Genomic DNA, 9,487 nt, shown 5'->3' with positions numbered 1-9,487 from the left:
TCTTGATTGGGCAGAGCAAGGAGCTGCGCTGCGAGATCAACGTCATGGAGCCCATCAACGACGTGGTGTGAGTGCCCCCTGCGCCCCCATAGCGCGGAGCGGCCCCATAGCGTGCAACAGCCCCATAGCGTGCAACAGCCCCATAGCGTGGAGCAGCCCCATAGCGTGCAACAGCCCCATAGCGTGCAACAGCCCCATAGCGCGGAGCGGCCCCATAGCGAGGAACAGCCCCATAGCGCGGAGCGGCCCCATAGCGCGGAGCAGCCCCATAGCGAGGAACAGCCCCATAGCATGCAACGGCCCCATAGCGCGGAGCGGCCCCATAGCGCAGAGCAACCCCATAGCGCACAACAGCCCCATAGCGTGGAGCAGCCCCATAGCGCGGAGCAGCCCCATAGCGCGGAACAGCCCCATAGCGCGGAGCAGCCCCATAGCATGGAGCAGCCCCATAGCGCAGAACAGCCCCATAGTGCGCAGTCCATAATAACCCTATGGCCCATTATAACCCCACATCCCATAATAACCCCATATGCTATACCTGTGCCCCACAAGTACCTGTGCCCCCTAGCTGCCCCAGAAGTACCTGTGCCCCATAAGTAGCCATGCCTCACAGCTGCCCCATAAGTACCAATGCCCCATAAGTACCTGTGCCCCATAAGTACCCGTGCCCCACACCTGTCCCATAAGTACCCACGCCCTATAGTTGTCCCATTAGTACCTGTGCCCCATAAGTACCCATGCCCCACAGCTGCCCTCCAAGGTACCTGTGCTCCATAGCTGCCCCACAAGTACCTGTGCCCCATAAGTACCTGTGCCCCATAAGTACCAGTGCCCCACAAGTACCCGTGCCCCACAGCTGCTCCACAAGTACCCGTGTCCCATAGCTGCCCCATAAGTACCCATGCCCCACAAGTACCCGTGCCCCATATCTGCCCTATAAGTACCTGTGCCCCATAGCTGCCCCATAAGTGTCTGTGCCCCATAAATACCCGTGCCCCATAGCTGCCCCACAAGTATCTGTGCCCCATAAGTACTAATGCCCCCATAAGTACCTGCGCCCCACAAGTACCCATGCCCCACAGCTGCCCTACAAGTACCTGTGACCCATAAGTACTAATGCCCCACAGCTGCCCTCCAAGTACCCGTGCCCCATAGCTGCCCCACAAGTCCCTGTGCCCCACAAGTACCCATGCCCCACACCTGCCCCATAAGTACCTGTGCCCTATAGCTGCCCCACAAGTACCCGTGCCCCACACCTGCCCCATAAGTACCAATGCCCCATAGCTGCCCCACAAGTACCTGTGTCCCATAGCTGCCCCACAAGTCCCTGTGCCCCACAAGTACCCGTGTCCCACACCTGCCCCATAAGTACCAATGTCCCATAGCTGCCCCACAAGTCCCTGTGCCCCACAAGTACCCGTGTCCCATAGCTGCCCCATAAGTGCCTGTGCCCAACAAGTGCCTGTGCCCAACAAGTACCCGTGCCCCACACCTGCCCCATAAGTACCTGTGCCCCATAGCTGCCCCACAAGTACCCGTGCCCCACACCTGCCCCATAAGTACCTGTGCCCCATAGCTGCCCCACAAGTCCCTGTGCCCACAAGTACCCATGCCCCATAGCTGCCCCACAAGTACCTGTGTCCCATAGCTGCCCCACAAGTACCCGTGTCCATAGCTGCCCCACAAGTACCCGTGCCCCACACCTGCCCCATAAGTACCTGTGCCCCATAGCTGCCCCACAAGTCCCTGTGCCCCACAAGTACCCGTGCCCCACACCTGCCCCACAAGTACCCGTGTCCCATAGCTGCCCCACAAGTCCCTGTGCCCCACAAGTCCCTGTGCCCCACAGCTGCCCCACAGCTGCCCCACACCCCCAGGTGGCTTCACTCCGAGTCCCTCGTGGCCGTCGCCCACCGCCATTGGCTCCACGTCTACGACGGCCTCGGATTGGAGCTGAGCGTCCTCAAGGGCTGCCCCCGCCCCCTGCGCATGCGCTTCCTGCCCCACCACTTCCTGCTGGCAACGGCGGGTGCGGGGGGGGGAGGGAGGGGGGGAGGGGGAGAAAAGGGGGGGATGGGGGGGATGGGAGGGGGTGGGGGGAGAAAGGTGGGGGATGGGGGGAGAGAAGGGGGGGGATGGGGGGAGATGGGAGAAAGGGGGGGATGGGGGGAAGGGGGATGGGGGAGAAGGGGGGGTGGGGGGGGAGGGATGGGGGGGATGGGAGGGGGTTGGGGGGAGCAAGGGGGGGATGGGGGGGTAGAAGGGGGGGATGGGAGGGGGTGGGGGGGAGAAAGGGTGGGGGATGGGGGGAAGGGGGATGGGGGGAGAAAAGGGGGATGAGGGAGAGAAAGGTGGGGGGTGGGAGGGGGTGGGGGAGAAAGGGGGGGGATGGGGGGAGATGGGGGCAGAAAGGAGAAAGGTGGGGGATGGGGGGGAGAAGGGGGGGGATGGGGGGAGAAAGGTGGGGATGGGGGGGTCTATTTCGGTTGGTTTTGGCTCATTTTGGCCAGTTTCGGCTCAATTTCGGCCGTTTTGGGCTCAATTTTGGCTCATTTTGCGCCGTTTTTGGCTCAATTTCAGCCGTTTTTTGCCTTAATTTGGTCTGGTTTTGGCTCATTTTTTATCATTTTGTGCCGGTTTTGGGTCAATTTCAGCCGTTTTTGGCTCACTTTCAGCCCTTTTTGGCTCAATTTCAGCTGTTTTGTTCTGGGCCGTTTTGAGTCTATTTGGGCCGTTTTTGCTCTATTTCAGCCGTTTTTGTCTCATTTTGGCCGTTTTGGGCCATTTTTTGCTCAATTTCAGCTGTTTTGTCTCATTTTGGGCCATTTTGGGCTCAATTTCAGACGTTTTGTCTCGTTTTGGGCCATTTTTGTCTCATTTTGGGCCATTTTGGGCCGTTTTTTGCGCAATTTCAGCCGTTTTGTCTCATTTTGGGCCGTTTTTGTCTCATTTTGAGCCGTTTTGGGCCATTTTTTGCTCAATTTCAGCTGTTTTGTCTCATTTTGGGCCATTTTTGTCTCGTTTTGGGCCGTTTTTTGCGCAATTTCAGCCGTTTTGTCTCATTTTGTGCCGTTTTGTCTCATTTTGGGCCGTTTTGTCTCATTTTGGGCCGTTTTGTCTCATTTTGTGCCGTTTTGTCTCATTTTGGGCTGTTTTGTCTCATTTGGGGCCGTTTTTGCTCAATTTCAGCTGTTTTGTCTCATTTTGGGCCGTTTTGTCTAATTTTGCGCCGTTTTTGTCTCATTTTGTGCCGTTTTTGGGCCGTTTTTTGCTCAATTTCAGCCGTTTTGTCTCATTTTGGGCCATTTTGGGCCCGTTTTGTCTAAGTTTTGTGCCGTTTTTGTCTCATTTTGAGCCGTTTTGTCTCATTTTGGGCCGTTTTGGGCCGTTTTTTGCTCAATTTCAGCCATTTTGTCTCATTTTGGGCCATTTTGGGGCCGTTTTGTCTAATTTTGTGCCGTTTTTGTCTCATTTTGAGCCGTTTTGTCTCATTTTGGGCCGTTTTGGGCCGTTTTTTGCTCAATTTCAGCCGTTTTGTCTCATTTTGGGCCATTTTGGGGCCGTTTTGTCTCATTTTGGGCCGTTTTGTCTCATTTTGCGCCGTTTTTGTCTCATTTTGGGCCGTTTTGGGCCGTTTTTTGCTCGGTTTCAGCCGTTTTGTCTCATTTTGGGGCCGTTTTGTCTAATTTTGCGCCGTTTTTGTCTCATTTTGGGCCGTTTTGGGCCGTTTCATCTCATTTTGTGCCGTTTTGTCTAATTTTGCGCCGTTTTTGTCTCATTTTGAGCCGTTTTGGGCCGTTTTTTGCTCGGTTTCAGCCGTTTTGTCTCATTTTGGGGCCGTTTTGTCTAATTTTGCGCCGTTTTGGTCTCATTTTGGGCCGTTTTGTGCCGTTTCGTCTCATTTTGTGCCGTTTTGTCTAATTTTGCGCCGTTTTTGTCTCATTTTGTGCCGTTTTGGGCCGTTTTTTGCTCGGTTTCAGCCGTTTTGTCTCATTTTGGCGCCGTTTTGTCTAATTTTGCGCCGTTTTTGTCTCATTTTGGGCCGTTTTGGGCCGTTTTGTCTAATTTTGTGCCGTTTTGTCTAATTTTGCGCCGTTTTTGTCTCATTTTGGGCCGTTTTGTGCCGTTTCGTCTCATTTTGTGCCGTTTTGTCTCATTTTGCACCGTTTTTGTCTCATTTTGGGCTGTTTTGGGCCGTTTTGTCTAATTTTGCACCGTTTTTGTCTCATTTTGTGCCGTTTTGGGCCGATTTTTGCTCGGTTTCAGCCGTTTTTGCCCCGTTTCGGTCTCACTTTGCTCCCGTCGCTGTCTCCCGCAGACCGCGCGGGGCTCCCTGCACTACGTGGACGTCTCGCTGGGCACGGAGGTGGCGGCGCTCAGCACCCGCGCCGGGCGCCCCGCGGCCATGGGGCAGAACCCGGCCAACGCCGTCGTGCACCTGGGACACGGCAATGGTGGGGGGGGGACGAACCCCCTTTGGGACCCCCCAAACCCCTTAAGAACCCCCCCAAACCCCTTTACACCCCCCCCAAACCCCTTTAGGACCCTCCCAAACCCCTTTGTGACCCCCTCAAGCCCCTTTAACCCCCCCCAAACCCCTTTGGACCCCCCCCAAACCCCTTTGTGTTCCTCCCTAAACCCCCTTTGGACCCCCCTAAACCCCTTTGTGCCCCTTCAAACCCCCTTAGGACCCCCCCAAACCCCCTTAGGACCCCCCCAAACCCCCTTAGGATCCCCCAAATCCCTCTTGGACCCCCCCAAACCCCTTTGTGTCCCCCCCAAAACCCCCTTTGGACCCCCCCAAACCCCCTTAGAACCCCCCCAAACCCCTTTGTGTCCCCCCCAAACCCCTTTGTGTCCCCCCCAAACCCCTTTGTGTTCCCCCCAAACCCCTTTAAGACCCCCCAAACCCCTTCAGGACCCCCCCAAACCCCTTTAAGACCCCCCAAACCCCTTTGGATCCCCCAAAACCCCCTTTGTGACCCCCCCAAACCCCTTTGTGCCCCCCCAAACCCCTTTGTGCCCCCCCAAACCCTTTTAGGACCCCCCCAAACCCCTTTGTGACCCCCCCAAAAACCCTTAGAACCCCCCCAAACCCCTTTGTGTCCCCCCCAAACCCCCTTAGAGCCCCCCAAACCCCTTTAAGACCCCCCCAAACCCCTTTGTGCCCCCCAAAACCCCCTTAGAACCCCCCCAAACCCCTTTAGATCCTCAACCTCCATGATCCTCAAGACTCATTCCCCCCCCCCCCATATCCCCCACCCCACATCCAGGCACCGTGACCCTATGGAGCCCCTCCGTACCGGAGCCATTGGTGCGCATCCTCTGCCACCGCGGCGCCGTGCGAGCGCTCGCCGTCGACGCCAGCGGCACGTAAGCGTTTGGGGCCGTTCCTTGTGTCTCCTATGGGGGGCTATGGGGTGATCTCTATGGGGTGCGTGCCCCACAGATACATGGCCTCGGCCGGGTTGGACCGCAAGCTCCGCCTCTTCGACCTACGCACCTATAAGGCGCTCCACGAGCTGGTGCTGCCGTTGGGCGCCGCGCACCTCGACTTCAGCCAACGCGGGCTCTTGGCCGCCTCCTGTGGGGACGTGGTGCAGGTGAATCCCGCCCCATAGAGACCCACAGCGGGGCTTTGGGGGGGTTCAAGTCGTGCCGTGGTCCTAGGGGTCAAGCCCAGCCCCATAGCGCCTTGTTGAGCCTCAAGGCTTCGGCGACTTGAAGGTCTTTCGTTGCTACCCGTTCCATGGCCCTATGGGTCAACCCTGGCCCTATGGGTCAACCCCAGCCCCATAGTCCCTTGTTGACCCCTAACACCTCAACATCTTGAAGGTCCTTCCATTGCCCCCTATTCCATGCCTCTATGGGTCAACCCCAGCCCCATAGTCCCTTGTTGACCCCCAACACCTCAACGTCTTGAATGTCCTTCCATTACCCCCCTTTCCATGCCCCTATGGGTCAACCCCAGCCCCATGGTCCCTTGTTGACCCCCAACACCTCAACGTCTTGAATGTCCTTCCATTGCCCCCCGTTCCATGCCCCTATGGGTCAACCCCAGCCCCATAGCCCCTTGTTGACCCCCAAGACCTCAATGGTCTTGAGGGTCCTTCCATTGCCCCCTGTTCCATGCCCCTATGGATCAACCCTGGCCCTATGGGTCAACCCCAGCCCCATAGTCCCTTGTTGACCCCTAACACCTCAACATCTTGAAGGTCCTTCCATTGCCCCCTATTCCATGCCTCTATGGGTCAACCCCAGCCCCATAGTCCCTTGTTGACCCCCAACACCTCAACGTCTTGAATGTCCTTCCATTGCCCCCCATTCCATGCCTCTATGGGTCAACCCCAGCCCCATAGTCCCTTGTTGACCCCCAAGACCTCAACGTCTTGATGGTCCTTCCATTGCCCCCCATTCCATGCCCCATGGGTCAACCCCAGCCCCATCGTCCCTTGTTGACCCCCAACACCTCAACATCTTGAATGTCCTTCCATTGCCCCCCATTCCATGCCTCTATGGGTCAACCCCAGCCCCATCTCCGCCCCCCCAATTGCCCCCCAACCAGGTCTACAAGGACGTGGCCAAGGAGCTGCCCACCCAACCCTACCTTTGCCACCGCCCCCCCCAGCCCCCCAGCGCCCTTCGCTTCTGCCCCTTTGAGGACGTCCTCGGCGTCGGGCACGCTCAAGGCTTCAGCAGCATCTTGGTGCCAGGTGGGTGCCGGCCCCATAGGCACCCATGGGTGCTCCATGTGGGGCGGGGGGTGGGGGGGCACCCCATAAGTTCCTTTTGACCCCCAACCGCCCCACACGTTAGGGGCTGGGGAAGCCAACTTGGACGCGTTGGAGAACAACCCCTATCGTAGCCGGCGGCAGCGGCAGGAGTGGGAGGTGAAGGCGCTGCTGGAGAAGGTAACTATGGGGCGGGGAGCCCCATAAGTGTGGGGCAGGGACATTGTAAGTGGGGAGCGACACCCCATAAGTGGGAGGGGACGCCACATAAGTGGGGGGGGACACCACATAAGTGGGAGGGGATGCCCCATAAGTGGGGGGGGATGCCCCATAAGTGTGGGGCGGGGACATTGTAAGTGGGGAGGGACACCCCATAAGTGGGAGGGGACGCCACATAAGTGGGGGGGACACCCCATAAGTGGGAGGGGATGCCACATAAGTGGGGGGGGATGCCCCATAAGTGTGGGGCGGGGACATTGTAAGTGGGGAGGGACACCCCATAAGTGGGAGGGGACGCCACATAAGTGGGGGGGGGATGCCCCATAGGTGTGGGGCAGGGACATTGTAAGTGGGGAGGGACACCCCATAAGTGGGAGGGGATGCTCCATAAGTGTGGGGCGGGGATCATGTAAGTGTGTGGGGGGCATGCTGTAAGTGAGCGAACACACCCCATAAGTGAGGGGGCATCCCGTAAGTAGGGGGAGACATCCCATAAGTGGGGGGAAAACCCCATAAGTAGGGGGCGCACCCCATAAGTGTAGGGTGGGCAGCCCATAAGTGTGGGGGGGGAACCCCATAAGTGTTGGGGGGGAGTACCCCATAAGTGAGCTCTGAGCCCCTATGGGTGCTGCTGGTGGCGCTCTCCATGGTGCTGAAAGGGGCCTCTGAGGCTATGGGAGGTGCCCCCAAACCCCTTTGTGCCCCCCCCAAACGCCCTTAGGAACCCCCAAACCCCTTTAGGACCCCCCCAATCCCCTTTTGTCCCCCCCCAAACCCCTTTAGGACCCCCCAAACCCCTTCAGGACCCCCCCAAACCCCTTTAGGCCCCCCCCAAACCCCTTTAGGACCCCCCCAAACCCCTTAGGACCCCCCCAAACCCCTTTAGCCCCCCCCCCAACCCCCTTAGGACCCCCCCAAACCCCTTTAGGCCCCCCCCCAACCCCCTTAGGCCCCCCCCAAACCCCTTTAGGCCCCCCCAAACCCCTTTATGCCCCCCCCAAACCCCTTCAGGACCCCCCCAAACCCCTTTAGCCCCCCCCCCAACCCCCTTAGGACCCCCCCCAACCCCCTTAGGACCCCCCCAAACCCCTTTATGCCCCCCCCAAACCCCCTTTATGCCCCCTGTTTTGTGCCCCACAGATCCCTGCTGAGCTCATCACCCTGGACCCATCCCTCTTGGGCCGCATGGACACGGCCACGCTGCAGCAGAAGAGGGACGAGCGCATCCAGCGCCTGGTACCCATGGCGTGGGGCACCCCATAAGTACTCTATGGGGCGGGGGGGGGGGAATGGGGCAGCACCCCCATAACCCACCCCCCTCCCCCCTTTGCCCCATAGGGCTTTGACCCCCAAGCCAAGGGCAAGTTCAAGCCCCGACGCAAGAGCAAAGGGAGCAGCAGCCTCCATAGGAAGAAGAAGGTGGCCCATGAGGAGCAAAGGGTGAGGGTTGGGGGGGTCCTAAGGGGGTTTGGGGGGGCAAAAAGGGGTTTGGGGGGGTCCTAAGGGGGTTTGGGGGGGGCAAAAAGGGGTTTGGGGGGGTTCTAAGGGGGTTTGGGGGGGGCAAAAAGGGGTTTGGGGGGGTTCTAAATCGGTTTGTGGGGGACACAAAGGGGTTGGGGGGGGGGGCAAAAAGGGGTTGGGGGGGGTCCAAAGGGGTTTGGGGGGTTCCTAAAGGGGTTTGGGGGGGGTCCTAAGGGGGTTGGGGGGGGCACAAAGAGGTTTGGGGGGGTCCTAAGGGGGTTTGGGGGGGACACAGTGGGGTTTGGGGGGGTCCTGAAGGGGTTTGGGGGGGTCCTAAAGGGGTTTGGGGGGGCACAAAGGGGTCTGGGGGCATCTCCCATAGCCTGAGGCTTCTTCAGCACCATGGAGAGCGCCACCAGCAGCACCCATAGGGACTCAGAGCTCACTTATGGGGTGTCCCCCCCACTTATGGGGTGCCCCCCACATTCATTTAATGGGGTCCTCCATAACCTGACCCCCCCCATTCATTTAATGGGGTGCCCCATAACCTGACCCCCCCATTCATTTAATGGGGTGCCCCATAACCTGACCCCCCCCATTCATTTAATGGGTTGCCCCATAACCTGACCCCCCCATTCATTTAATGGGGTAGCCCCTAACCTGATCCCCCCCATTCATTTAATGGGGTCCCCCATAACCTGACCCCCCCATTCATTTAATGGGGTGCCCCATAACCTGACCCACCCCCCCCCCAAAGGCTGTGATCCGGCAGAGCATGGAGCAACGGGAGCAGGAGAGGAAGAAGAGGGAGAAGAAGAAGATGGGGCCCCCTCTGCCCCCCAAGTGTGGGGCCCTGGAGCGCTTCAAAAGATAACATTGGGGGGGGTCACAATGGGGGGGCCCCAATGGGTGTCAGCCCCATAGTGGGGTTCCCCAATGGGTGCATCCCCATTATGGGGGTCCCCAGTGGCTTCCTCTGCCCCATAGTGGGGGTCCCCTGGGTGCCCCTACCCCATAGTGGGGGGCCCCAGTGTGCTAGCCCACCCCATATTGGGGGTCCCCTGGGTGGTACCCCC

At 58.9% G+C, this 9,487-nt stretch overlaps 1 protein-coding gene across 1 annotated transcript; it reads left to right on the top strand.

The window, feature by feature from the left end:
• Positions 1-5: 5 nt before the first annotated feature.
• Positions 6-9,285, top strand: WDR46 (WD repeat domain 46; the record flags this gene model as incomplete). The annotated part of the gene is made up of 10 exons (XM_061440913.1): positions 6-67; positions 1,878-2,025; positions 4,319-4,454; positions 5,274-5,373; positions 5,450-5,603; positions 6,566-6,713; positions 6,817-6,911; positions 8,091-8,186; positions 8,289-8,390; positions 9,169-9,285. Coding segments are annotated over 10 exons (1,158 nt in total), but the record flags the coding sequence as incomplete, so codon positions are not given.
• Between the last annotated feature and the right edge of the window lie 202 nt (positions 9,286-9,487).

Source organism: Pezoporus flaviventris, unplaced genomic scaffold, assembly GCF_033815535.1.
Source record: "Pezoporus flaviventris isolate CSIRO_AGI_PZ_B2104156 unplaced genomic scaffold, CSIRO_AGI_Pfla_v1 ptg000182l, whole genome shotgun sequence".
In the NCBI taxonomy this organism is placed as follows: Eukaryota; Metazoa; Chordata; class Aves; order Psittaciformes; family Psittacidae; genus Pezoporus; species Pezoporus flaviventris.
Note: the sequence above shows the minus strand (reverse complement) of the source record. Positions and strands in the feature narration are given on the sequence as shown.